The sequence below is a fragment of the Orcinus orca genome, chromosome 20, assembly GCF_937001465.1.
Source record: "Orcinus orca chromosome 20, mOrcOrc1.1, whole genome shotgun sequence".
NCBI classification, from domain to species: domain Eukaryota; kingdom Metazoa; phylum Chordata; class Mammalia; order Artiodactyla; family Delphinidae; genus Orcinus; species Orcinus orca.
In genome coordinates this window covers 55175899-55203855 of record NC_064578.1, presented here as the reverse complement: position 1 = coordinate 55203855, position 27957 = coordinate 55175899, and the positions used below count along the sequence as shown (strand labels likewise).

The following is a 27957-nucleotide window of genomic DNA, read 5'->3' as shown; positions in this document are numbered from 1 at the left end:
AGTAATCGACTACCTCCGAAGAAAACCGAAGCTTGTGGCCCCGCCTCCAAACCGCCTCCAGACTCTGTCCCAAGGAACCTGAAGCGGAGGCTCCACCTCATTCCGAACGCTGAGCTCCAGGCCCCGCCTCTTTCCCAGGTTCGGTCGCTTCCCTCCGTGCCCGAAGCTTCTGGCCCCACCCCTTTCCGAGCCCGAAGCCCCGCCCCTTTGCGTGCTCGCAGCTCGGTAGAACCGGGTCGGTGTCCAGCTGCCGACTCGTGCTCCCTGTGCCCAGTCCGGGCTCCTTCCCTGCTCAGCCCGGAGCCTGCCGGGCGCTGCACACCCGGCCCCGGACCGCGCAGCCCAGCCGGCGCCCCGAAAGAGGCTGGGGACGCGGGGGCGTGCTGGGCGGGGTAGGCGTGGCGGACCCGCGGTGGCCCGCGGGCCAGGACTGCTCGGCTGCTTCCTGCCCGGCGGGCGGCGCGGAGCCGCGGGCCCAGGTGGGTCCGCCACGCTGGGCCGGGGTGCGTTGGGCGCGGAGTGCGGAGGCGCCCCGGAGACCGGGAGGGGTCTGGACAGTGTGGGGTCGCTGCGGATCGGCGGGCTGATGAGGTGCGGGGGCGGTGCCGGGAGCGCGGCCGAGCTCCCGGGTGGCGTAACCGCCTGTGGCTTTGCCCGGAGCGGATCTGACCCCGCGCTTGGTGCGCGCAACGGGAGTGGGGCTCGGGAGCGGGCCCGCTCTCTGGGTTTCAGACGGGAGAAGGAACCGGAGCTCCGAAAGAGGTGGAGGCTGGAGGCCTGGGCTCCTCTGAGGCCCTCTCGGAGAGGGGCAGGGGGTTTGGAGAGAAGGGTTCTCAAAGAGGGAGAGGCTGGGGGATAAGAAGAGAGGAGCTGGATTGCTGGATACTCGGAGGAGGAGGGGGCCGGGAGGTTTGGATTCCTGGGTTCTCAAAGGAGAAGAGAGCTGGGGGCCTGCGTTCTCAAAAGAGGGGTTCTGTGGGTGGCTTCCTGTATCCTCGAAGGAGGAAGGGCCTGGAGGTCGGGATTCCTGTGTTGTCAGAGGAGAGGAGCTGAGGGTAGGACTCGGGGGTGTGGATCCTTGAATCCTCGAAGGGGGAGGAGCTGGGGGCCCGGACTCCTGGGTTCTCACTGGGAACCTCTGCCCCTCCCCCAGAACATGTCGCCTGAAGAATGGACATATCTAGTGGTTCTTCTTATCTCTATCCCCATCGGCTTCCTCTTTAAGAAGGCTGGTGAGTCAGGTTCCCTCCCCAGTGGAAAATAAACGGGGGGGGGGGCCGGGCTGGGGACCCCTGTAAGGTTCCACGCTTATGCTGTGCCTTCTCCCTGCAGGACCTGGGCTGAAGAGATGGGGGGCAGCAGCTGTGGGCCTAGGGCTCACCTTGTTCACCTGTGGTCCCCACACTTTGCATTCTCTGGTCACCATCCTTGGGACGTGGGCGCTCATTCAGGCCCAGCCCTGGTGAGGATTTGGTGGGGGGAGGAGGGGGAGATGGAGGGGGTGGAGGAAGCGACCTGTTTCCCCTTGGGGTCTTTCTCTGTCTCCATCTCCGGATGTCTCTTGTTTATCTCTAGATTCTCTGTCATTTGTCTGGTCTGTTTTTCTTCCTCTCCTGCCTTTTTCTGGGTCTTTGTCCCTGTGTGTTTGTCCTGGTCCTTTACATCCATGTCGTGGATTCAGGAGAGAGGAGGACGTTACTAGTCTGCTGGCCCTGCCACCGTTGGTATTGGTATTCTCTCTCTCTCTCTCTCTCTGTTTCTCCCTCCCTCTTTCTCTCTCCACCTCCCCTCTCTCCCTCTCCCTCCCTCCTCCCTCCCTCCCTCCCTCCCAGAAAAAAATGGAGGATTGAAGGGTCTTCACCCTGAAGCCTCTCTTAACCCCCTTCTCATTTTCTTCTCTGTTGCTGCGCATTTCTGTGTGGCTGTTTCAGTCGTGCTCATTCCATACCCCCCGCCCCTCATTTTCTGTCTCTGAAGGTGGGGAGGTGGGGAAGGATTTGTAGCTGGAATCTAGGGGCGGCTGAGGCAAGATGTCCTGCACCCCTGCACCTAGCACAGCACGCCTCTTGCCTTTGCCCAGCTCCTGCCACGCCCTGGCCCTAGCCTGGACCTTCTCATATCTGCTCTTCTTCCGAGCGCTCAGCCTCCTGGGCCTGCCCACTCCCACACCCTTCACCAATGCCGTCCAGCTGCTGCTGACACTGAAGGTCAGACTCCCCTCCAGCCCTCGCTGTATGCCAGTTAACCACCCCAACTTTACCTTCTCCTCCCAGCCACTCCCGTGGGAGGCAGAGGAAGGGGGATGGTCTCTCCCACACACCCCGCTGGGGGCGGGGCTTCACCTCTCAGCTCTTCCCCGAGGTAAAGAAGTATCCAAAGTTACGTAACTGTGGGTGCCGTGTGGTGGCTGAGCTAAAGTGCATCTTTGTAGCAAGCCATTTTGCAAAGGACAGCCAGCTCTGGGGAGGTAGCACTTAGTTAAGGACACAAAACCAGGACACCACGTCCGGCTCTCCATGACCTGGGAAGATGGGTGAACACAGATTCCCAGGCCCCACTCCCGGCGGGAACGTAAAGTCGTGCGTTCCTACTATGTGCTACGTATCGGTGAACAGAACGGTCATGTGAGGTGGTGAATGAGGTTTCCTCAGCATCCTGTGTTCCCAGCGGGAGCTGGAGAAAGAGCCTTTCAGGACATAGGGACCAGCGTGTGTGGAAGGGGGCAGGCTGAGTCCCATCAGCAGTGGACGAGCCACATGGACCGTCCATCAGGAGCGGGAAAGAGCACAGGCAGCCCAGGCCAAACCATGCAGGGCCCCGTCGGCTAAGGTGAGGGGTCCCGACTTCTTCCTGTGAGGGCCCAAGATCCACTGCAAGAGGTTTTTTGATTTGTTGCCAGAAGAGGTGGTGTGACCAGATTCACAGGTTTAAACATCCTTCCTCCCGATGCTGCACGAGTTGAAGCAGAAAGGGCAAGATGGGGTGACGTGGGACTCTTTTATCAAAGTCCAGCTGACAAACAGTGGTGGCTTGATGCAGGCCTGTGGGGAGGTCAGTCAGGGCCCCACCAGGAAGCCCGGCATTTAGGAGAAATTGAGGGCGGGATGGGGAGAGGTCCTGGGCCCCAGGGCACGAGAGGAGGGGCAGGCAGTGGAGCTGGGAAGGAAAAAGACTTGGGTAGAGCCCCCCAGTTCAAGAAGGTTATCAAGGGTCACGGCCAGCCCAAGGTGATCTTATCAATACAAGGGAATAAAAACCCAAGCCTCACTCCTGCCTTCCTCCATCTCTGCCTGGGGCTCTGTGCCAACTAAACCCAGGGGGAAGCTGGGAGACACAGGCCTGTGGAAGTTGAGCTGGCCTGGGGTCTGTGCGGAGAAGGGTAGAGAGCAGACCTGAAGAAGGAGCCCGAACATATTCAGCCCAGTGGTGGAAGCAGAGCGAGAGGGACAGACTCCAGAGACTTCAGGGATTCGATTCGGGGAGTGAGGAAGGTTTCCAGCCTAAGCAATTAATTGGATGGTGGTGGTATTTGCTGATGGCAGAGACTAGAAGAAGACCCACTTTGGGGAGAGGCTAATACCGTGTTCTACCTTGGATGTGTTCAATTCGAGGTGCCTGGAAGATACCAAGTATTAATGACAAGAGGTAGCTTTTTTCTTTTTTTTTTTTGATCTCGCCACATGGCTTGTGGGATCTTAGTTCCCCGACCAGGGATCATCAAACCTGGGCCCCAGCAGTGAAAGCGGGCGTCCTAACCCCTGGACCGCCAGGGAATTCCCTAGAGGCAGCTTGATGACCAGGCTTGGGGCTTGGAGGAGAAGTCCCACCGGGTTACACTGTGGGTGGTATCTGAAGTCACAAACTGCAGGAGAACCCAGAAAGATGGAACTCAGAGAAAAAAGACAGAGGGGTCCAGGAGTGAGCCCTGCGAGAGTCACCAAGAAGCCCTTGCTCACGACTAGATGCCCAGAGCTGCCCGTGGAGTAGAGCCTCAGCGCCCATCTGCGCGGGGCTGCAGCAGCTGTTGGCTGCCCGGAGAGGTAGTGAAAGGGAGGTGGGTGAGAGGAAGCCCGGGTCTGACCTGTCCTTCCCTACACCCCTTCCTCCCAGCTGGTGAGTCTGGCCAGTGAAGTACAGGACCTGCACGTGGCCCAGAGGAAGGAAATGGCCTCAGGCTTCAGCAAGGGGCCCAGCCTGGGGCTGCTGCCTGACGTTCCCTCTCTGATGGAGACGCTCAGCTACAGCTACTGCTATGTGGGAATCATGACAGGTGAGCGTGCCCGCCCCGCAGGCCCGCCTCCGCAGCTCCTCACCCTCTGTCTCCATCCTCTGCCTGGAGTTTGGTGCCTGTTCCATGTTCCCACATTCCATTCCAGCATCTGCTGCTCTGAGGTTGAGCATCTATGCCCGAGTCCATGTCTGACTCTCCCGCCTGGTCCCAGGGCCCCTCCAGAGTAGAGAGAGACTGTTCTCAGCCTCAGTGATTCCTTATAACTTTTGGGGAGCAAACAGGAGATAAAGGAGAAAGATCTACATCACCCTAACATTTCTGCTGCCCGGGCAACGAGCATTCACAGGTTATGATCCCAGTTTTAGTTTCAGAAAATATTTTTCACTAATGTTGACCTCTTAGAAGGTGTTCATTTTCATAGCAACTGTATTGAGCTATGATTACCACATTCACCTACTTGTAACCACATCCAGCTTGCTGGGTTTTAGTCTGTTCACAGAGTTGTGCAACCATCACTGCCATGTAATTTCGTCAAAACCCTGTACAAAGAGCCGTCGTCTCTCAAACCTCCGTCTGCCCCCATTCCCTGGAAACCACTAATTGACTTTCTATCTCTATATATCTGCCTATCCTGAACATTTATAAGTGGAATCATACAGTGTGTGGTCTTCTGTGACGTGTAAGACGTTTAACACTTCTGTTAACCCCACTCTGCTCCCTCCCTAGGCCAACAACAGTCTCCTCTTTTCCAACACTGCCCCTCTGCAGCCCCTCCCTGCTCAGTGGCCAGAGGGGTCTCATGAAAAGGCATAATGATAATCCAGCACTTCCCTGGTGGGAGAGCCAATACTGGTTTCCTAGCGCTTAGAACAAAACTCAAAGTCCTCATCAGATCCCCCAGGGGTCCCGCCCCTGCCACCCTCTCATTTCTTCTCACACCACTCTTCCTCTGCACATGCACTGCTGCACTTCCTGTCACTCCTTCATACCCAGCTCACCCCCAACCCCATCCCTCCAGGTCCGGTCTGTCTGTCTCCATCTGTCTCTGTGTCTCCATACCCCTCATTCTCAGGCTCTGTGTCCCTTTCCATAAGTGTCTGTCCCTCTTTATTTCCTGCCGAGTCCCTTGTCCTCCCCTTTCTCCGCTTCCTTGTCCCTTTCTCTCTGGGTTTCATACCCCCACTCCCCTCTCTGCTTCTCTCTCTCCTTCCTCTCTCCCTGGTCCACCTCAGCTCCCGAATCTCTGGTCCATCTTCCCCGTCCCCCAACCCCGCCCCGAGACTGGAGCTCTCCCCGCCCCCCACGTGTACCGTGTCTGACCAGCTGCCCTGCCTCCCGCCGCAGGCCCGTTCTTCCGCTACCGCACGTACCTGGACTGGCTGGAGCAGCCCTTCCCCGGGGCCGTGCCCAGCCTGCGGCCCCTGCTGCGGCGCGCCTGGCCGGCCCCGCTCTTCGGCCTGCTCTTCCTGCTCTCCTCCCACCTGTTCCCGCTGGAGGCCGTGCGTGAGGACGCCTTCTACGCCCGCCCGCTGCCCGCCCGCCTCTTCTACATGATCCCCGTCTTCTTCGCCTTCCGCATGCGCTTCTACGTGGCCTGGATTGCCGCCGAGTGCGGCTGCATTGCCGCCGGCTTCGGGGCCTACCCCGTGGCCGCCAAAGCCCGGGCCGGGGGCGGCCCCACCCTCCAATGCCCACCCCCCAGCAGGTCAGGCGGCGGGAGGGAGGTGTCCCAAGACCCGGCAGGCCCAATCACCGCGGGCTGGCCCTGCCCCTAGCAGGGAGGATAGCGGGGAGCAGGGGGGGGCAGGTCTCCCACCTGTTGTCAGCAGAGTGTCGCCCTCAGCCACCACAGCCCGCCTTCCCCTGTCCTAAGGAAACAGTAGTCCTGATACGTACGGATTGCCCCCTGTTGCTAGCGCTTGTCCCCCCTTGGGATGGTGAATTGCTCTCTGTTGCTAGGAAAAGGAAGGTGTTACAGCAATCACACGCTGTCCCTCTGTTGCCGTGGAAGCGACACCCCAGTAACCCAGTTGTTCCTGGTTGCTCAGGGTGCCATCGTTGGGCAGTGAGGAGTAGCCCTTTGTTGCTAGGGAGAACATTCCCTAGCAACAGCACTGCCCCTTCCTGCCAGAAAGCTGCTCTTTGTTGCTACGGAAACGGCATCCCCTAAACTGCCCCTTTGTTGCTGGGAGCGAGCACGCCCCTCCCCATGGGATGTCGTCACATAACAGCCTGCTGTTGCCCTCTTTTTCTATGGAAATGGCATCCTTGACCTTGCTGTCCTCTAGCAGAGGGGAAACCATTCCTAGCAACTGCAAGTCGCCTTCCTACTGTTGCCCAGGAAATCCCCTGGTAACTATCAATTAACCTTGTTGCTGGCAAAACTAGCCCCCAGCTCCTTCATCACTAGATAAGTCACACAGCTAGTAACTACAGACCCTTGTTGCTAAGGATATGTTGCTCCTGTGTTACTAGGGAAATGGCACTCCTAGCAACCAGGAATGGCCTGTCCCTCTGTCCCTAGCAGTCATGGTCAGCTTTCAGGCTGGGGCTGGGAAAGCAGCCCTTTGGTGTAAATTCTGAGCTACTCCTTCTTACAAGGGTTGGGCAATCCCCTAGTAGTCACAAAGTGCCACCCATTGCAGGGGAGGTGGCCCCCCTGCAGAGTTCCTGCCACTGCCATAGGAGAAGGTATCCCCCAGAAGATGCCAAGCAGGAATTGAAGGCTTTTCTAAACCTTCTGGGCCCCGCCCCTAATGGATACCCCCCTTCCATTATCGGAAGCTGCCAACGGTTCAGGTGGGCCGAGGATATCCCCCACTTCTGGGGGGGGGGTTGGCACCAGTGACCCAGGAACCACTGTATTACTGGAGATGACCCTTATAGAACAATCCTGGGGACCAATAGCCAGAGAAGGCCCCTTCAGGAAGCTTTTCTAAACATCATAGGCCTTGTTGCTAAGGAATGCCCTTTCCCTAGCAACAGAGACCATCAAGGTGTCAGATGGGCCTAAAACATCTCCCTAGCAACCACGGACCACCTCATTGTTAGGGATGCTGCTTCCCTAACAACCGAAGTGTCCAACAATTTAGGATGGACTACTTGTAGGCTTCTCTGAATATGCTGAGCTTGGTTGCTAAGGAATGGCCTTTCCCTAGCATCTGAGACCATTGGCAGGTCAGGTTGCTAAGGACTCATAGCTTAGCAACCGTGGCCCTTCCAGACTTTTCCTGGCTGTTGCAGGCCCCCTTACCAAAGAGGAGAACCCTATTGCTGATGAACTGTGCACTTCCCAAAAACGCTCAGTCTCGGCTACCCTCCCCTGTTGCCCTAGCAAACGTGATAGCCAGAGAACTGTTGCCTGGCCAGGATCCCCTCCTTAGCATCCGGGGCTGGGACAGTAGCCAGAGTCAGGAGGGGGCCTGGCTGAGCTGCATGTCTGTCCCCCACCCTCATCCTCCCCCCCCCACCCCCCCAGTCCGGAGAAAGCGGCTTCCACGGAGTACGACTATGAGACCATCCGCAACATCGATTGCTATGGCACAGACTTCTGCGTGCGCGTGCGGGATGGCATGCGGTACTGGAACATGACGGTGCAGTGGTGGCTGGCGCAGTACATCTACAAGAGCGCGCCCGCGCGCTCCTACGTCTTCAGGTGAGCCCAACTGTCTCGGAGGACGGCACAGAAGTACATCTCCCAGCTGCCCCTGGGGTCGCCAGCGTCTTCCCTCGCTGGGCCTCCACCCCTGAGGGTCATGGGAGTTGTAGTTTCTTGAGCCTTGCTCTGGCTCTGATTTGCGTTATTCCGGGGTCAATTCTTCCTCCTCTCTGGGCTTCCGTTTCTACCTCCTTAAAGTCAGCCCCGCTCCACAAACGCAGTCCTGTGGACTCAGTAGCTAGACTTTCCGGAATCTTAACCCTGCTAGTTACTAAGAAACCTTAAGGAGTTAGTTGACCCCTGTTTCCTCAACTTTTTTAATTTCAAGAATTCCCATACATGCTTTTTTTTTTTTTAAATTCCAAATGCTTACTTTAATTACCCTTGACTAAACCTCAAGAGATAACAGCCATTTACTTGGAGCCCAGCAAGATAAATTGCTTCAGCATACTGCGAGAGGAAGCCATTGAAATAATCACTCTGCTTTGTAAACCTTTATGTAACTTCTGGCTAGTAAACATAAAAATTTAAACAAACTGTGGGAGCAGGGGCCCCACCCAAACATGGACTGTAGAAATAAAAGAGGAAAAGGCAATCTCTTTCCCAAAAGCAAAATCAAACACAATTAACAATCCCCTAGCTCTTAAAGTTACCTCTTCTTTTTTTTTCTTAACATCTTTATTGAAGTATTATTGCTTTACAATGGTGTGTTAGTTTCTGCTGTATAACAAAGTGAATCAGCTATACATATACATATATCCCCATATCTCTTCCCTCTTGCGTCTCCCTCCCACCCTCCCCATATATGCATTTTTCCCCAGTTTTTTAAAATTGAAGTATAGTTGATTTACAATGATGTATTAGTTTCAAGTGTACAGCAAAGTGATTCAGTTATATATATATATATATATATACACACACACACACACATATTAATTCTTTTATTTTTTTTTTGGTCTCACTAAGCAGCTTGTGGGATCTTAGTTCCCCCACCAGGATTTGAACCCTGCCCTGGCAGTGAAAGCGCGGAGTCCTAATCACTGGACCACCAGTGGTTGCCTATCTATTCTTTTTCAGATTCTTTTCCCTTATAGGGTACTACAGAATATTTAGTATAGTTCCCTGTGCTATACAGTAGGTCCTGGTTGGTTATCTATTTTTTATATAGTAGTATATATATGTTAATCCCAAACTCCTAATTTATCCCCCCCCCCGAACCCAGTTTCCTCAACTCTTAAATGGGGGTAAGGCTGTTACCTGTTTCATAGGTTGATGTGAGGAATAAGTGAGATAAAGTGTGAAATGCACTTAATGTGAGGCCTGATTAGCTTGTATTCTCCTTCGCTCATCTGATATTTCTTGAGTGGAGACTTTCTGTAAAGATAAGATAAACTTATCTTTACAACCTTAGGAAGTAGGAGCTCTCATCATCCCCATTTTACAGATGAAGAGACCCAGGATCCGAGGTCTGATCTTAGGCAGCCTGCCGAGTGTCACCAGAGGAGGTCAGGGTACATCATGACACGTTCTTACAATGAAGAAGTCAGTCATGGTGCCTCTGGAGCTAGACTTCCCGGGGTGTGTGATCTGATTTGTGATTTAAAGATCTGCTCCGACCTTGTGTGGGAACGGGCTGAGGTGGGGGAGGGGATCAGGCGATAAAGCAGGGACTGGCCCGGTGGGCATTGATGGTATCCTAGAGTAGGGACCAGTGGCCTAGAGGTGGATGCATTTGAGAGGTGGAGGTGGGAAACAGCCCGATGCCCAGGTGATGGGTTGTGCGTGATGGTAGGGCACAGAAGGGCTGTTTCCTGAGGAGGGGAAACTGGGCAGAAGGAAGTTTCAGGAGTGGGTAGGATGAGGAAGCTAGACTTGGGCTTAGTCTCCCTGACTTTGAGGTGACTTAGATTCCCAGCCGGGGTTGTTGGCTAGGCAGTTAGTTGTGTGATTCTGGTACGTAATGCAAGGGTTGGTGTAAGAAGTGGACACGTGAGCGTCAGCAGGTGTGGATGATGCTTAAAGCTCTGGGGCTGAGCCTCAGGTCGAAGCACAGAGTGCGCCTTCGTTTAGACCAGGGATTCTCAATGGGGGGGGAGCAATTGTGCTGCACCCCCAGGGGGCATTGGCAATGTCTGGAGACGCTTTTGTCATAATGGGGATGTGCTACTGGCATCTAGTGGGTGGAGGCCAGAGATGCGCTTAAACAATCTGCGCTGCACAGGACAGCACTCCACCTCCCCCCACTCCCCACCCACCCCGAGAAATGATCCTGCCCCAGGTGTCTGTAGTGCCAAGATTGAGAAACCCTGGTGTAGACTAGGGACCAGGAGGAGGAGCCAGCACAGATGCAGCCAGTGACATAGGGGGACAATCGGCAAAGTATTCATTCCCAGAAGGAAGCCGAGAGAAGGAACGAGGAGGGGATTGTGCGTCTGCAGGTGCCAGGAGCTTCAGTGCGCTGAAGGCGAGTGTGACCACTGGGTGGGGCGTGATGGGAGGAAGCCCCTGGCAACCTTGACCGGAGGAGAGTGGAGGGCTGAAGTGAAAGCTGGATTGGAGAGGGTTCAAGAGAGGACGGAAGGGGGAGCCTAGACGATTCTTTGGAGAGTGTTCACTGTGGGGGGCAGGGGGGCAGCGAAGCAGGGAGAGAAGAGTAGGTGGCGGACCGGCCAAGAGCTCAGGTGTGCACACGTGGAGGTTACAGATGCCGGGCTTGCGTTGATGTGTGTCCTACCGTCAACTGCTTTCAGTTCTGCCGACCCAGAGCATTCTCTCTCCACCAGAGGTAGAAAAGAAAGAAAACAGTTTTGTGGACTTCCCCAGCGCTCCAGTGGTTAAGACTCCGTGTTCCCACTGCCGGGGGCGTGGGTTCGATCCCTGTTCTGGGAACTATTATCCTGCATGTCTCGCGGCGTGGCCAAAAAATAGGAAAAAAAAACCCAACAGTTATTGAATAAGCATTAAACCAGATTTCGAGGCATGGCTCAAGTAACCCACTGCTGAGATTACCAAGATTACCAAAAAAGCTCAGCCTTTTTTTTTTTAACAGTTCATCCATCCATCCATTTTATTTTTATTTTTATTTTTTTTAATTGGGGTATAGTTGATTTACAGTGTTGTGTTAGTTTCAGGTGTACCGCAAAGTGAATCTGTTACACATATATCCACTCTTTTTTTAGCTTCTTTTCCCAAATAGGCCATTACAGAGTACTGAGTAGAATCCCCTATGCTATACAGTAGGTCCTTATTAGTTGTCTGGAAATCTCACCCTTTTTGTCCTCTCCGTCGCCACTTAGAGCCCTTTACGTAGCGTGTTCTCAAGAGACACCGTAACTGGTCCTCATGTCGGAGGACTCCACAAGCGCTTTGCGTGCTCTCATGTTCATCCCAAGTTCACCTGGTGATTGGGGTAGCCACCCGTGCCAGTTAAGTGTCTTTATCTGAAGGAAGAATGAAACTCCTATCTCTATGACCAGCAGGTGTTTACAGCTCGGAGCTGGTACCTAGGATAAACCCTCAGAGCTGCAGGGAGACAGGCTCTATCTCCCTCCCCACCTAGGCTTCAAAGAGATGGCTCCCAGGCCCTCGAGAAGAGCATTCCTGACTGTAACACTTTCTAGAGGCCTACTTTACCATTTCAGAGATTTCCATCTGTATCCAAAGGATAACGGAAAGATGCTCAAACAGGTTTTCCAAGGAAATGGCCTAAGAAAAGAGAAGGAGGAAAAGATCTTCCCTGTTGGCAACAGGGAAAATTCAACCTTTTTATGGACCCTTACACCCTCTGCCCTCCCCCCCGCCCCCACCCCCCCGGAAAGGGTGGTCAGTGTCATTCTGTCATTAGGTTATTTTTGCAGTTTTAACACCCTGATGTACCAGAGGGAAAACTTGATGCCCATGGGCAGGAACTCAGGCCACAGTCCTTGGCAAACCTGCTCTGATTTGTGGGTTCTCTGTGGAAGTGGGGATCAGAGCCTAAATTTGTGGGTCTTCAGGGGATAGCATTTGGAGTCCTTAAGGAGAAGGGACCATGGCTGGAGATTTCTGAGTCTTCACGGGTCATGATTTATCTTCCTGGATCCTCAAAGAGGAAGTGGCTGGGGACCTGACTCCTGGGTCCTGAGGGAAGGTAGTGTTGGGAGGGGGTTTCTGAGGAGCGAGTAGAGAGTCCCGGGCCTGAGGGAGGAGGGGCTGGGGGCCTGGGCCCCCGGGTCTCAGGGAAGGGGGCAGGGGGCCTGCACTCCGAGTCCTGATTCCTAGCCCCTCCCCCAGGAGCGCCTGGACCATGTTACTGAGCGCCTACTGGCACGGCCTGCACCCTGGCTACTACCTGAGCTTCCTGACCATCCCGCTATGCCTGGCAGCTGAGGGCCAGCTGGAGTCGGCCTTTCGGGGGCGGCTCAGCCCCAGGGGCCAGAAAGCCTGGGACTGGGTGCACTGGTTCCTGAAGATGCGGGCCTATGACTACATGTGCATGGGCTTTGTGCTGCTCTCGCTGGGCGAAACCCTGCGGTACTGGGCCTCCATCTACTTCTGCATCCACGTCCTGGCCCTGGTGGCCCTCGGGCTGGGGCTGGCTCTAGGTGGGGGCAGCCCCAGCCGGCGGAAGACCGCGCCCCCCGCCACCAGCCTTGCCTCAGGAAAGTTTCGGGAGGAGTAAGCTGTCACGACGCTCCCTCTGCCGTCGGTCCAGCCGCCAAGCTTCGGCCCGGGAATTCTGTGAAGCCTGCTGCTGTCTCCTTTCCCGGAAAGAGTCCTGAATATGGCAGCGGGCCTGGAGAGGATTCCCGCTTCCCCAGCTCAGCACCGCGCCTGGAAAAGCCTCCGCCCTGAGGGCCCCAGATGATCAGTTTTGCCTCCTGTAAAAATCAAGATATGGTCCAGACAAGAATCTCCCTTTGTCCCTGCCCAGCGCCAGGTATTCAGAGAGAGCTGCGTTTTCCCCCAACAGCAGGGGCCGATGGGCGACCTGGTTTCTTGGGCAAATTTCCCTTCTTTGGCTCCAGCGTGGGGTTAGGAGCTTCAGGGCAGGCTCTGGGATTGGGGGACCTCTTTCTGGTCGCTTCCATTCTTGTCTCAGTAGGCCAGTACGGAGTAAAGCCCTCTTGGAACGGAGAAGCTGAGGCGCATATGTGCAGGCCTTTGGACTATGGTTCTCATAGGTTCCATCTGAGCCATCTAAGGGTCCCAGCGCTCCTGTCACCCTCTTGTCATCCTTTGACCTAAGAGGCTCGGAATGTGTAAATCTCTCCTAATAAAGTGTCACACAAAGACTCTACGCGGGAATGTCTGTGGGTGATCAATGCGGGGGGACTCGTACCACCGCATCCCTCTGTGATGTGCTACCACCCATCCCCCGGGGAGCCACGCAGGCATCTGTGGACTTCAGCTCCCAGGAGACCTTTCGGAGCAGAGGCCCTGATAGTTTATGGGAAGTGCCGGGTATTTCCTCCGGGCCACCTGGCGGCCAGGTTTGCCCCTGTCTCAGGCTCCTCCCTCACCTGGGGCAGTCCCTGCTCTGCTGGTCCTAGAGACGGGAACAGATCCGCGGCTGGGGCCATTGAAGAGAGCCCGATGTGGGAACAGGAGGCCTGGGCCTCCTCTGGGGGATGGCCGGCACCCCGGGAGACCAGAACAGGTAGGGGAGCCCGAGGAAGGTCAGGTCCCACTCCCCTGGTCGGCAGAAGTCCTGAGGGAGGCGGAGAACGGAGGTCTGCCTCCTGGGACCCCAGGGCCGAAGGGGGAGGGGCTTCGGCTCCCGGGTCTCTGGGGGAGAGGGGACCCAGAGGCTGGGACTTCTGGGTCCTGGGGAGGATTCTGGAGACCCGGAGTCTTGGAGGAGGAGAGGGCTAGGGGCTGGAATATCTGAGGCTGTCTGAGGAATGGGAGGGGCCAGGATCACAACCTGAATTAGACGGAAAAGGAAGTTGAGGAGCGGACTCCTCAGCCCTGGGGCAGGGGGGGCCTGGAGGGGCCACACTTGGGTGCCTGGCAGGGTTATGGGGCTGGTGTCTGGGACCGGGGATTCCAAACTCCCGGATCTGACGGGGGAGGGGCTGGGGGCCTGGACCCCTGGGTCTGAGGGGGGAGGGCTGGGGGCCCGGACCCCTGGGTCTGAGGGGGGAGGGCTGGGGGCCCGGACCCCTGGGTCTGAGGGGGGAGGGCTGGGGGCCCGGACCCCTGGGTCTGAAGGGGGAGGGCTGGGGGCCTGGATGCTGGGTCTGAAGGGGGAGGGCTGGGGGCCTGGATCCTGGGTCTGAGGGGGGAGGGCTGGGGGCCCAGACCTCTGGGTCTGAGGGGGGAGGGGCCGGGGGTCTGGATCCTGGGTCTGAGGGGGGAGGGCTGGGGGCCTGGATCCTGGGTCTGAGGGGAGAGGGGCCGGGGGCCTGGACGCCTGGACTCTCCCAGCCGCCTGTCCTCCTGCCACAGGTCCATTGCTGTCCTCCGTGCTTAATGAGCTCCCCAGTGCTGCTACCCTTCGGTACCGAGGCCCTGGGGTGCTGCCCTGGGGGGCCCTGGAGGAGGAGGAGGACGGACAGAGGAGCATCCAGTCCGTTGCAGAAGCCACACAAAAGGAGCTGCAGGAGCCTGGCCCTTCCCGGGAACTGCCGTGGCCCATGCAGGCCAGACGGGCACACAGGTGAGGCCCACCTCCCACTTCCCAGCCAGGTGTGGACCATCCTCCCACTTGTTGGAGGCTCTGTCTCCATCTCACTCTGTCCTTCTCTCGGTCCTTGCCTCTCTCAGAGCTGCCTCTGGGTTCCTTTTTCTCCAGTCTGTGTTTGTGCTTCTCTGATTCCAAGGAGTCCTGCCTCCGGGATTCTTTCTCCTCTCTCTCTCCCAAGTTCTCGTCTCTTGTGTCTTCTGTCCCTCCAAGGCTGTCTGCCTCTATTTCTCTCTGGGTGTCTGAAACTGTCAGGTTTTTTTCCTCTCTGCTTTATGTCTGTCTCTGCCTCCCCCTCTCCAAAGCCTATCACTCTTTGATTTCTTTCTTGCCTCTCTCCCGCTACATAATTTACAGTACCCAGTGAAAGCTGAAAATGCTGGGTCTCCTGTTCCACAATTAGTACTCATCTTAAGACGGCAACAGCACAGCATTCAAACAGCACAGCAAGTGGGACGCCCTTCCGAGAACGGGGTCCTGTGTGACTCTTCAGGGAGCCCTTGAAAACTGACCCTTTTCCTTACATAATCCTGACACCGATTCCGATATGTGGAGAATTTTCCCCACACCAAGCAATGCTCTGACACTAGCTTGATGTCCAACAGCTCAACTCAATTCTGACGCTATCTACCTGGAGATATAACCTCATTAACATAAAAAACCGCACCTTTATCACTGTCACCACTTAGGAAATTCAAGGATTTAGGAACTGCGTGCCAGAAACAGGACAAAGACCGAATATATACTTCTTTTTTAAAAAATTTTTTCCAGTTTTATTTAGATACAGTTGACATACAGCATCGTGCAAGTTTAAGGTGTACAATGTGTTGATTTGATTTTTTTTTTTTTTTTTTTTTTTTTTTTTTGCAGTACGCGGGCCTCTCACTGTTGTGGCCTCTCCCGTTGCGGAGCACAGGCTCCGGACGCGCAGGCTCAGCAGCCATGGCTCACGGGCCTAGCCGCTCCACGGCATGTGGGATCTTCTGTGCCACCAGGGAAGCCCTGTACTTACATTGATATATTGCAAAATGATTATCCCAGTAGTGCTAGCTAACATCTCCATCATGTCAAATAATTACTATTTCTTTTCAGTGATCAGAACATTGACTGTCTACTCTCCTAGCAAGCTTCAAGTGTACAACACAGTATTATGAGCTACAATCACCATGCTGTACCTTAAATCCCCGGAATTTATTCATCTTATAACTGGAAGTTTGTTCTCTTTGACCAACGTCTCCATTTCCCTACCCTACCCCCACAGCCCCTGGTAAACACCATCCTATGCTCTTTTGAGTTTGGTTTGTTTGTTTGTTTTAATTTTTATTTATTTATTTTTTTGAGTTCGGTTTTTTTAGATTCCACATGTAAGATCATCATACACTACCAAATATATATTTCTTATTATAAATCACAATATCACACCTACCTTTCTTCTTTTTTTTTTCATTTTTTACTTTATGATGGTATTTGCTGACAGAAAAGTGCATGAAACATCATGTAAAAACTTAAAGAGTTTTCCCAAAGTGAGGGTCCAGGTAAACGCCACCTAGGGCACCCCCGCTTTCTTCTTCCCAGACTTTCACTGAGGATCATTCCTTGCTTTTCTTCGTAGCGTTGCCACCTGTGTGCGCAGCCCTGAAGAGAAGAGTTTAACAGTGTTTGCTCTGTGCCTTTGTGTAAAGCGAACTCTGCAGTCTATTTTCTGTCTTCCTATGCCGAGCATTAGGTGTGTTTCTTTTCATTGCTATGGAGTATCCCGTGTTAGGAATATATTTCAACTAACTTCCTGGTTCAAGGATTGGGTTGTTTCTACATGTGGGTGGTTTCCATTTGGGGCCACTAGGCCCCTCCTTTTCTGTGTCTGACTCTGTTTCGCTCCCAGACAGGGCCTTGCCAGGAACCAAGTGGCTCAGGGCTCGGGGTCCAGGGCCACCCACTGGACTCTTCTGCTTCGGAGGTCCAAGGAGAAGGTGCGGGAAGGCCTGCGCTCCGTGCAGCCCTGGGATTGGACGCTGAAGAGGATTGGGGGTACGGTGGGCTTTGGTCTGGCATCTTGGGACGGGACTGGACTCCTGGGTCTGAGAGCTGAGGGGCTGGGGGCCTGGACCCCTGGGCCTGAGTGGGTAGGGTCTGGGTGCTGAACTCCCGGGTCTGAGGGAGGAGGGGCTGGGGGCTGGACCCCTGGGTCTGAGGGAGGAGGGGCTGGGGGCTGGACTCCCGGGTCTGAGGGAGGAGGGGTCTGGGACCAGAAAGGAGCCCGCGGCCTGTCTGCTGCCCCCTGCAGGCCAGTTTGGCGCCGGCACCGAGTCCTACTTCTCCCTGCTGCGCTTCCTGCTGCTTCTCAACGTGCTGGCCTCCGTGCTTACAGCCTGCATGATTCTGCTGCCCACCTGGTTGGAAGGGGCTCCCCCTGGTCCCCCTGCCCCTAACGCCTCCTCACCCTGCGGCTCCTACATGCCCGGCTCTCAGAGCCTGGTCACCTTCTCCACCCATCTCTTCAATTTCCTCTCCGGAGAGGTGCGTGCCTGGGTCCCTGGGAAGCCCCCGCTCTGAGCCTTGGTGCCCTCAGTGACCCCCGACCCTGATGGCCCAGCTCCCTGAACCCTGCCTCTGCCCAGCCCCGTGGTGACCCCTGCCCTGCCTTTCCTCCCCCAGGGTTTTCTAGAATGGTCTCCTCTCTTCTATGGGTTCTACCCGCCCCGCCCACACCTGGCCATCACCTACCTGTGCTCCACCTTTGCCATTTGCCTCCTCTACCTGCTGCTCATCCTGCACCGGTCAGTGACACCCCTACACCCAGGCCCCCCAGACCATAGGGGAGTAGCAGTGATAGATGCCCTCCTCCAGAATCCCGAGGCTTGCTCTGTGGTCCCTTTCTCTCCGTTTGAGTTGCAATCGAATTTTAAAATGCTTCATGATTGCTGCAGGCCAGGGCTAAAGATGAGAAGTTTCTCCCTCCTGTGACTTACAGTGTAGTGGGGAAGGTAAGATATTAAGCAAGCAAGTTAATTACATCTTTTCTGGAGGGGAGAATGCTAAACCAATAGAGGTCATTCATTCACTCATGCAACAGATATTTATTGAGCAGATACTATGGGCCGGGCATTGTTCTAGGCAGCTGGCAAAAAAGAACGAACAAACAAAAATCCAACAGTCTGGTCCCGGGGGAGCTGACATTTTAACAGGAGAGACCAGCGATAAGCAATAAGCCCTAATAAGTGGATTGCATGGCTTGTTAGAGGGTGATCGGGTACAGGCAGAGCAGGTGAGGGGGACTGACAGTGATACTGGGCCAGGTTGCTGTTTTGTTTTGTTTTGTTTTCCCCGCACCACACAGCTTGTGGGATCTTAGTTCCCTGACCAGGGACTGAACCCGGGCCCCAGCAGTGAAAGTATTGAGTCCTAACCACTAGACCGCCAGGGAACTCCCCAGGCTGTTGCGGGCTTTTTGTTTTTACTTTTTTGTGTGTTTATTTTTTGCAGCATTTATTCCCGGGCCATAAGTTTTTGTTTCGTCCGTTTCTTCTGGGACAGGTTTTTCTTCTGGGCAACCTCCTCGTCTGGTTTAGGAACAATCTGTTCTTTTTCAGTAAGGTTCATCTCAATGTGGCAGGGAGAGCTCACGTGTGGGTTGAGCCGACCGTGAGCTCTGTAAGTTCTGCGCTGCATCTTGGGGGCTCTGTTCACCTGGATGTGCTCAGTGACCAGAGAATCTACATCTAAGCCCTTAAGCTCAGCATTACTCTCTGCATTTTTGAGCATGCGCAGTGAAAATTCAGCACTCTTTTTGCGTCACCGACCCTGCGTCCAGCTCCGCTGTTTGGCCTGGGGACACCTACCAACTCCACCATTGTAACGACGGAATGGCACACATTGCTTTTTCTGTTTTTTTCTTTAAACATCTTTATTGGAGTATAATTGCTTTACCATGTTGTGTTAGTTTCTGCTGTATAACAAAGTGAGTCAGCATCATCAAAAAATCCGCATTGCTCCTTTCAAGTGACATCCTTCAGATACTTGGCGGCTTTTCGGATCTGCATACCCTTAATGGCCTGGGCAGTTTCACAAGTGTTCTTAAAGTGAACACAAAGATTTGAACCTCTTGACTTGCATGATTTTGGGGGGTTTTCTGGGTCAAGTGAATAGCGAACCATTTCTAGAGGTCACCTCAGGCCACTTACCAGAAAAAGGCCAGGCTGTTGTTTTTGTGTGTGTGTTTTGTTGGTTTTAATTTATTTATTTTTGGCTGTGTTGGGTCTTCGTTGCTGCGCGCCGGCTCCCTCTAGCTGCGGAGAGCGGGGGCTACTCTTTGTTGTTGTGCGCAGCTTCTCATTGCGGTGCTTCTCTTGTTGCAGAGCACGGGCTCTAGGCGCGCGGGCTTCAGTAGTTGTGGCTTGTGGGCTCAGTAGTTGTGGCGCACGGGCTTAGTTGCTACGCAGCATGTGGGATCTTCCCGGACCAGGGCTCGAACCCGTGTCCCCTGCATTGGCAGGCGGATTCTTAACCACTGCACCACTAGGGAAGCCCCTAGGCTGCTGTTTTAATAGGGCGTCTGGGAAGCTTCATTGAGGACATGGTGTTTAAGCAAAGACATTGAGAAAGTGAGGGATTTGGTCACTCAGATACCTGGAGAAAGGAATTCCAGGCAGAGGGTGCAGCTGGAGCAAGGGAGGAGCAGGGCTGGCGTGTTTCAGGGTGCACAAGAAGGCCTGTGGGGCTGGATCAGAGAGAGGCGGGGGGCGAGTAGAGAGCAGGGAGCAGTAGGGGATGGGCCCACATTCCGTAAAGAATTGGGATTGTTTCTGAGATGGGACTCATTGCAGGTGCCTGAGCAGATCACCCTGATCTGATTTGGGTTTTAAAAGAAAAGAATCTGTGGCTCTATGGAAGAGAGGGGAGCTGGGGAGAGGAAAAGGGAGGGAGAGAGCTTAAGGGCAAGGCGGCAGCAAGTAGAATAGTTACGAGATTATTGCAATCAATTGCAAAAATCACCAAGAGAGGTGGCTTGGACCAGGGTGGTGACAAGTGGTCAGTTTTGAGTTTAGTTTTTTTTTTTTCATTGAATTTCTTTTTTCCCCCAGCTTTATTGAGATATAATTGACACATAACATTGTGTAGGTTGATGGTGTACACTGTGTTGATTCGATGCCTTTATATATTGCAATATGATTACCACCATAGGTTAGCTAACACCTCCATCAAGTCAGTTACCATTTCTTTTTTTGGTGAGAACACTTAAGATCTACTTTCTTAGCAACTTTCAAGTATATAATGCAGCACTGTTAACGACAGGCAGAATATTGTACATTAGATCCCCAGAACTTACTCATTTTATAACCGGATGTTGGTACCCTTTGACCCACATCTCCCCAGTTCCTGCACCCCCCGCCCCAGCCCTGGTAACTACTGTTCTAATCTGTTTCTATGTATTTGGCTTTTTTAGGTTCCACATATAAGTGATATCTCATACAGTATTTGTCTTTCTCTGTCTGACTTATCTCACTTAGCATAATGCCCTCAAGGTCCATCCCTGTTGTCTCAAATGGCAAGATTTCCTTCTTTTTCATGGCTGAATAATATTCCATTATGTGTATATAAAAAATATATCATCTGTTGACAGACACTTAGGTTGTTTCCATATCTTGACTACTGTGAATGATGCTGCAGTGAACGTGCAGGGGCAGATATCACTTTGAGATCCTGTTTTCATTCTCTTTGGATAAATACCCAGAAGTGGGATTGCTGGATCATATGGTAGTTCTGCTTTTAATTTTTTTGAGGAAACTCCATACTGTTTTTTCCTTAGTGTCTGAATCAGTTTACATTCCCGTTATCAGTGCACAAGGCACAAGGGTTCCTGTTTTTCCACATCCTCTCCAACATCTGTATCTCTTACCTTCTTGGTGACAGGCTTTCTTTTTTTTTTTTAATTAATTAATATTTTATTTTTGGCTGCGTTGGGTCTTCGTTGCTGCATGCGGGCTTTCTCTAGTTGCGGCGAGCGGGGGCTACTCTTCATCGCAGTATGCAGGCTTCTCATTGCGGTGGCTTCTCTTGTTGCGGAGCACGGGCTCTAGGCATGCAAGCTTCAGTAGTTGTGGCGCATGGGCTCAGCAGTTGTGGCACGCAGGCTTAGTTGCTCCATGGGATCTTCCTGGACCAGGGCTCGAACCCGTGTCTCCTGAATTGGTAGGCGGATTCTTAACCACTGCGCCACCAGGGAAGTCCGGTGACAGTCTTTCTGACAGGTGTGAGGTGATAGCTCATGATTTTGATTTGCATTTCCCGGATGATTAGTGACATTGAGCACCTTTTTATATACCTGTCGGCCATCTGCTTGTCTTCTTTGAAAAAATGTCTATTCTATTGCTCTGCCCATTTTTTAATGGGGTTGTTTGGGCTGGTTGGTTGGTTGGTGTTTTGTTTTTTTGCTATTGAGTTCTATGAATTCTTTCTATATTTTAGATATTAACCCTTTATCAGATGGATGATATGCAAGTATTTTCTCTCATTCTGTAGGGTGCCTCTTCCTTTTTTGGATTGTTTCTTTTGCTGTGTATAAGCTTTTTAGTAGCCCCATTTATTAATTTTTCCTTTGGTTACTTGTGCTTTTGGTGTCACGTCCAAAAGAATGTTGCTCAGACCAACGTCAAGGAGATTTTCTTCTGTTTTCTTCTAGGAGTTTTTCAGTTCCAGGTCTTATGCTTAAGTATTAAATCTGTTTAGAGTTAATTTTTGTGAATGGTTTAAGGTTGGGGTCTAATGTCAGTCTTCTGCATGTGGATATCCAGTTTTCCCAACACCATTTATGGAAGAGACTATCCTTTCCTCACTGAGTGTGTGGGCTTCCTTGTCAAATATTAGTTGACCATATATATTTCTCATTAAAAATAAAAAAATCACAGGGAATTCCCTGGTGGTCCAGTGGTTAGGATGCTGTGCTTTCACTGCTGGGGCCTGGGTTCAATCCCTGGTCGGGGAACTAAGATCCTGAAAGCTGCGTGGCATGACAACACACACACACACACACACACACACACACACAAACACACACACAGAAAAATGGACAAACCAAAGTATAGATCTTGGTACATTTCCCATCCACATCTAGAACATGACTAGCTTCCAGAAGCTCCTCAATATCTCTTCAGCTTACTACATCCCCCACCCCCGTGCCCAACCACCATTGTTTCTATTGACACTATAGCTTGCCTTTGGCCCGTTTGTTCTTTATATAAAGGGAGACTGTATATATGTTAAGAGGAAAGCCCACAGGATTCTCTAATAATTGCATGTGGGGTGCGGTGAATGATGGAAGTTAAGAATGACTCCAGGTGTTTGCTGTCAGTTGAGATGGGGACGGCTGTAGAAAGAACAGGTTTTGTTGGGGAATATCCGGGGTGCAGTTTTGGACCAGTTGATTCTGGGATGCCTTTTGGACTGATGAGGGAATATTGAGTAGGCAGTTGCATACGTGGGAGTCTGGACTGAAGTTACAAACCTGAGACTCACTGGCATTCAGGCAAGCCTGGGAGATCCCAAAGGGAAGGGACTGGGATCAAGAAAGAAACCAAGAACTTAAAAAAAGGGGGGGGGGGCTTCCCTGGTGGCGCAGTGGTTGAGAGTCCGCCTGCCGATGCAGGGGACACAGGTTCGTGCCCCGGTCCGGGAGGATCCCACATGCCGCGGAGCGGCTGGGCCCGTGAGCCATGGCCGCTGAGCCTGCGCGTCCGGAGCCTGTGCTCCGCAACGGGAGAGGCCACAACAGTGAGAGGCCCGCGTACCGCAAAAAAAAAAAAAAAAAGGAGTGTTTCCTAAATGCCAGGCACCGTGACAGGGCCCAGGAACACCAGAAGGGGGTCCCCCTACCTTTATACAGCTTACAGTCGAGTAGGGGAGATAAATTTCGAGATTAGACTGTTAAATAAACAAGCAAGTCAGCAATTTGAGCTTGGGAGCTGTACTATATAGAACACAAATGGTGGATACGATAGAGCAGGGATCAGCACAATTTTTGTTTCTGATAAAAAAATGAAGGTAGGAAATATTTTCATCTTTGCAGGCCATGTGGTCTCTGTCTCAACTAGAGTCTGCCGGGCCAAAGCACTGTGGACAGTAGGAAAATGAGTGGGTGTGGCTGTGTGCCAATCAAACTGTATTTACAAAAACAGGATTTGGTCCCAGGGCTGTAGTTTGCTGCCCCCCTGTGATAGAGAATAATGGGCGGGGACCCTCATTAGATGGAGTGGTCAGTAAAGAACTCTCTGAGGAAGTGACCTGTAGAGGAAGACAGGAATGGTGGGAGGGAGCCAGCCAGGTGAACAGCCAAGACACCAGCATTGCAGACAGAGGGGACTGTGAGTGCAAAGGCCCTGTGGTGGAAAGAGGTTGGGAAATGAAAGGTGAGGAGGAGGTTGGGGGGGTGGACAGGATTTGAGCTTGGAGAAGTAGGTGGGGGCCAGATCAGGGGGGCTATGCTATGAAGGAGCCTAGGACTCAAGAACAAAGAGAAGCTGTGACTTCCCTGGTGGTCCAGTGGTTAAGACTCTGCGCTTCCTTCCACTGCAGGGGGCGCGGGTTCCACCCCTGGTCAGGGAACTAAGATTCCACATGCCAAAAAACAAAGAGAAGCTGCGGAATAGGTTTTAAGTGGGAATGCCATCGGATCCGCGTAAAAGGAAGGCTCTACTAGCTCGGGAGCGGAGACCGGGCACACGTGTTAGCAGGGAGAGCAGGTGGGAGGTCTCTGGGCCCACTTGAGAGGCGATGGGGGCCAGAGCCGGGGCGGCGAAGGGGGGTGTGGAGCCTTCCTGCTCAGTTTTCTGTTTCTCTCCTTTTCTCTGGTTTTCTACCCCCTCCCTGGGTCTTTGTCCCCCTCTCTCCAGTCCCTTTACCTGCCCCCTCCTTTTCTGAGTTTCTGGACTCCCCGCCCCCCCGCCTTTCTCCATCTCTTTTTCTCTGAGTCTCTGTCCCCTTTTCTTGAAATCTCTGCCCCCCTTTGGGGGTCTCAGTCTTCCCTCTAAATCTCTCTCTCCCCAGAGTCTCTGTTCTCTTCTCTCTGGAGAGCTGTCCTTATCTCTTAGGTTTCTGTCTTATCTTTTTGGGTGTCTGGCCTCCTCTGGGCCTCTCTCAATCTCTTTCTTGGTCTTTGGCGACAATGACTGTATGTGTCTCCACCAGGTAGCAGCCTCCAAATGCCCAAGGTCTTAGAGTTCATTTTCCCTGTTTGCCCCAGAAGGGGAGAAGGGTACCCCCCCGCTTGTGGCTGTCCTGCTACACCCCGTCTCTCGGATCTCCCCTCTCTTAGCTCGGTGTCTGGGCTGAAGCAGACGCTGTTGGCTGAGTCAGGGGCCGTGACCAGCTACAGCCACCGCGTGTTCTCCGCCTGGGACTTTGGCCTCAGCGGGGAGGTCCACGTGCGGCTGCGCCAGCGCAACATCCTATTTGAGTTGCAGGTGCGCTTAGGGGTGGGGGAGCCTACAACCAAATGTCACCCGAGGGGGCGGGGTTGAGAGAATGGGCGGGGCCTAGACCAGGGACCGGGCCTCCAGAGAGATGCTGGGCGGAGCTTTCTTCTAAGGAGGCGGGCCTTGGGGGAAAGGGGCCAAGGCCACTACAGGGATGCCTGAAGTCAAAGGGTACAGGAAAAAGCTAGCAGCAGGAAAGGGGCGGTACCTAAAGCTCCTCGGTTCAAAGTTAAGAGAAGGGTGTGGCCAGAAAGGGCTTGATAAAGTAGCACTGTAACTCCAAAGCACCAGGCATGAGTGCTGGGCGGGTCCTGGGAGGAGCTGGACGTGTTGGGTGGGGCCTTGGGGGCGGAGCCAGATCTCAATTGTCACCTGGAGGGCCCTGGATGGGCTGAGATAAGGATTATAGACGTTCTTGGAGGGGCGGTGCTGCCTCGGTTCACGTTGAGCCTGGGCTCTGGACCACAGGCTGCACCTAGGGTAATGGAACCCAAGTGGACGTCTCTTCCGGCCTTAGGTGGAGCTGGAGGAAGCAGCGGTGCGGCGCCAGGCTGCGGTGCGGACGCTGGGCCAACAAGCCAGGGTGTGGTCGGTGCGGTTGCTGCTCAACATGGCGGTGTTGGCACTCCTGGGGGCAGCCTTCTACGGCGTCTACTGGGCCACAGGGGCCACTGTGGAGCTGCAGGTGTGGAGGGCCCCGGGGGAGGAAAGGGCCTGGAACCTACATTTCCAGGGGTGGAGGAGACTGAGGCCTATGATTCCTGGAATCTCAGAGAGGAGGGATTGGTGTCTGTGGGGGGATTATGTTTGGACTTCAGGGTGATGAAGGAGGAAGAGGCTGGCGGAGGACGTTAAGCATGGCTCCTGCAGGACCCCAGAGCCTCTTCTCTTGGTCCACCCTCCCTCCTAGGAGATGCCTCTTATCCAGGGAATGCCACTGCTGAAGCTCGTGGTGGATTACCTTCCGTCCATCTTCATCTCCGGGGTCAACTTCGTGCTGCCACCGGTGTTCAAGCTCATTGCCCCACTGGAGGGCTACACCAGGAGCCGCCAGATCGTTTTTATCCTGCTCAGGTTCTGGACTCCTGGGGTGGGCTGGGGATGATGGTGGGGCTGGTCGGGGGACATTGGTTGTAGCAAATAAGAGACTGAAATCGTCAGGATATGGGATCCAGTGGGATCTGGATTCAAATCCCGACTCTTCCTGTCACTGAGCCTCAGTTTTCTTCATCTGGGAAATGGGGAGAATTGTGAGCACGCTCCACACAGGAGAGTCCAGGCACGTGGTGGGCACTTGGTCAGTGCTGATTCCCTTTCTCTCTCTTCCCCTTGCCAGGACAGTGTTTCTCCGCCTGACCTCCCTGCTGGTCCTGCTCATCTCTCTCTGGAATCAGATCACTTGCGGGGGAGATGCGGACGCTGAGGAGTGCAAAACCTGTGGCTACAATTACAAAGAACTTCCGGTGAGGATGAGGGGTGGGGGAGGGGACGGACTCCTGGGTCCTTGAAGGAAAGGAGGAGCCCGGTGGGTCCGGACCCCTGGCTTGGGAGGAAAGGGGAGCTTGGGGTGCTAGAATACCTTCCCCTTGAGGACAGGGGTATGGATTTCAAAAAAAACTAAAGGCCCCCAGAGAAAGTATTGATAGAATCTCATAGCTTGCAGTTTGGAGACTCAGAAGTTCGGGTCTACAGGTGTCTGGGTCCTGAGGTCTTTATGACCCGTTCTTCCTTCCTCAGTGCTGGGAGACTCGCCTGGGACAGGAGATGTACAAACTCCTGCTGTTTGATCTCCTGACCGGCCTGGCAGTCACGCTGCTCATCCAGTTTCCTCGGAAGTGAGAGTCCCGCCCCTTGCTGTGGTCCCGCCCAGCACCCAGTTTTCTCTTTCGCCCCGCCCCTTTCTAGCCCTGCCTCTGACTGCCCTGCCCGCAGACCCCGCCCCTCCACGAGTTTGGTAGTCACTTCCCTGCGGCCCTGTCCCTACTGCCATGATCGCCTCTACGCCTCAAGCCCCGCCCTCTAGACACACCCCCTCCAGAACCTTGAAGGCTCCGCCCCAGCCCCAGATATGCTCACTTCCGATTGGTGGGCGGGACGGTGAAGGCGGGGAAACCCGTGGCCGGCCTGCCTCTGATTCGGCCCGGCCTCACCCCGCCCCTCAGGCTGCTGTGTGGCCTCTGTCCCGGGGCGCTGGGTCGTTTTGCGGGGACCCTGGAGTTCCAGGTGCCTGACGAAGTGCTGGGGCTCATCTACGCACAGACAGTGGTCTGGGTGGGGAGTTTTTTCTGCCCTTTACTGCCTTTGCTCAACACGGCCAAGTTCCTGCTGCTTTTCTATTTGAAGAAGGTGAGGGGTGGGGAGCACCCTTGGGTCTGAAGCGGGAGGTATTGGGGCTTGGGCTTCTGGGTCCTGGGGGGAGGAGGGGACTGAGGGATGTGACTACTGGGTCCTGTAGGGGGAGGATGCCAGGGTCGTGGACTACTAGATCCTGACGGAGGATGGGTCTGGAGGACAGATTCCTGGATGTGGGAGAAGGAGGGGTCCAGGGCATCCCAACTTTTAGGTCTGAGGGAAGCAGGGACACGGACTCCTGTGTCTGATAGTGGAAAAGAACTGGGGCTCCTGGATCCTGACTGAGGAGAAGAGGCCAGGGACCAGGGCTCCTGGATGGTGGAGAAGGAGAGTCTGGGGCTCAGATTCCCTCATCCCCCCCCCCACCAGATCACCCTCTTCTCCACCTGCTCCCCGGCCTCCCGCACCTTTCGGGCCTCCACTGTGAACTTCTTCTTCCCCCTGGTCCTTCTCCTGGGTCTGGCCATCTCCACCGTTCCTGTGCTTTATAGCATCTTCCTGTAAGTGTGAGAGGCACCTGCCTCTCTCTCCCTCCCTCCTTCCTCCTTTCTCCAGGGTTCTGACTTTTGGCCATCCTTGAGCTCTGCCTGTCTTTGACTTCAGGATCCCACCTTCTAAGCTGTGTGGTCCATTCCGGGGGCAGTCGTCCATCTGGGCCGAGATCCCCGAGTCTATTTGCAAGCTCCCTCAGACTGCCCAGAAATTTCTCTTCTTCCTGGGGACCCAGGCTTTTGCTGTGCCCCTTCTGCTGATCTCCAGGTGAGAGCCCTAGACTCCTGGGTCTGAGTTTGAATGTCTGACCTGGGGTGTCGCTGCCTGCTTCCAAGAAAGAAGGGGGCTGGGGGCCCAGACTCTTGGGTCTGAGGAAAGGAGGGGGCTGGGATACTAGACTTCTTGAGTCTGAAGGAGGAGGTCCAGACTCCTGATTACTAAAGAGCCCTACGTTGAAGATATTCTAAGGGCGTTTGGGGAGTAGCTTCCACTCCGTCTCTTCTAGCATCCTGATGGCGTATACCGTGGCCCTGGCTAACTCATACGGACGCCTCATCTCTGAACTCAAACGCCAGATAGAGACGGTGAGCCAGGCCCGGTCCCTGGGAAGGGGTCCTGGGGAATATGGAAAGGGACACGGGTGGAGAGAAGATCTGTCTTATCTCCACCTCTCTTTACCCTTTACCTCAGGAGGCGCAGAATAAAGTCTTCCTGGCACAGCGCGCTGTGGCGCTGAGCTCGGCCAACAGAGCTCTTTGACCTGTCCAGCCTGGCTCAGGGTGACCTCCCACTTTCAGACCCAGACCTGCCCTCAGATCCTTTGTAAGCCTCGGCCACATCATTTGGAAAATAAGCGAACTGGAGAAGACTCCATGCTTTTCCAGCCCTGGGATTCACTGCTAAGTCCCTGACTCTCCAGTGAACCTCTTTCTAGTACCAATAAACACAGCTGAGGCCGCTGAGTGCTTTTTGAAACTCGCGTCCAGAAGGCGGGGCAAGGCATCAGCGGGACATAAACCAATCAAATGTGTTTACCTGTGGGTCGGCGCGGCGGGCTCTTCCGCGAGAGGACCTGGCGGGAGTGCCAGCCAGT

The 27957-nt window shown here is 54.1% G+C and overlaps 2 protein-coding genes and 1 pseudogene across 8 annotated transcripts; 2 read left to right on the top strand and 1 right to left on the bottom strand.

Annotated features, from left to right (window-relative positions):
• Positions 1–171: 171 nt before the first annotated feature.
• Positions 172–13167, top strand: MBOAT7 (membrane bound O-acyltransferase domain containing 7). Of its 6 annotated transcripts, none has more exons than XM_033416355.2 (8): positions 173–591; positions 1154–1232; positions 1333–1462; positions 2081–2207; positions 4111–4270; positions 5576–5936; positions 7710–7886; positions 12162–13167. In XM_033416355.2, exons 2-8 carry the CDS (start codon positions 1157–1159, stop codon positions 12547–12549), a joined length of 1419 nt encoding a protein of 472 aa, XP_033272246.1. In that variant the 5' UTR covers positions 173–591; positions 1154–1156; the 3' UTR covers positions 12550–13167. The 6 variants fall into 6 exon arrangements, with proteins under 6 accessions (XP_033272247.1, XP_033272246.1, XP_004285722.1 ...); XM_004285674.4 differs by having other exon boundaries at positions 174–479; XM_012539041.3 differs by lacking the exon at positions 173–591 and adding an exon at positions 621–762.
• A 41-nt stretch (positions 13168–13208) lies between these two features.
• TMC4 (transmembrane channel like 4) lies at positions 13209–27839 on the top strand. Of its 2 annotated transcripts, XM_012539020.3 has the most exons (15): positions 13209–13527; positions 14319–14529; positions 16436–16581; positions 16838–17070; positions 17209–17330; positions 23861–24008; positions 24538–24705; positions 24931–25094; positions 25357–25483; positions 25758–25855; positions 26183–26366; positions 26742–26872; positions 26976–27131; positions 27370–27448; positions 27555–27839. In XM_012539020.3, exons 1-15 carry the CDS (start codon positions 13227–13229, stop codon positions 27621–27623), a joined length of 2337 nt encoding a protein of 778 aa, XP_012394474.2. In that variant the 5' UTR covers positions 13209–13226; the 3' UTR covers positions 27624–27839. The 2 variants fall into 2 exon arrangements, with proteins under 2 accessions (XP_012394474.2, XP_033272242.1); XM_033416351.2 differs by lacking the exons at positions 26742–26872; positions 27370–27448; positions 27555–27839 and having other exon boundaries at positions 26976–27125.
• Positions 17313–18862, bottom strand: LOC101274412 (60S ribosomal protein L17-like; annotated as a pseudogene).
• Positions 27840–27957: the final 118 nt, after the last annotated feature.

Coding starts and splice junctions, on each gene's coding strand:
- TMC4 (XM_012539020.3), top strand. CDS start 13,227: ATGTGCTACCACCCATCCCCCGGGGAGCCACGCAGGCATCTGTGGACT. Junction 26,367..26,741: donor TGCTTTTCTATTTGAAGAAG/GTGAGGGGTGGG, acceptor CCCCCCCACCAG/ATCACCCTCTTCTCCACCTG. Junction 27,132..27,369: donor CCCCTTCTGCTGATCTCCAG/GTGAGAGCCCTA, acceptor CGTCTCTTCTAG/CATCCTGATGGCGTATACCG.
- MBOAT7 (XM_033416355.2), top strand. CDS start 1,157: ATGTCGCCTGAAGAATGGACATATCTAGTGGTTCTTCTTATCTCTATC. Junction 1,463..2,080: donor CTCATTCAGGCCCAGCCCTG/GTGAGGATTTGG, acceptor GCCTTTGCCCAG/CTCCTGCCACGCCCTGGCCC. Junction 4,271..5,575: donor CTATGTGGGAATCATGACAG/GTGAGCGTGCCC, acceptor CTCCCGCCGCAG/GCCCGTTCTTCCGCTACCGC.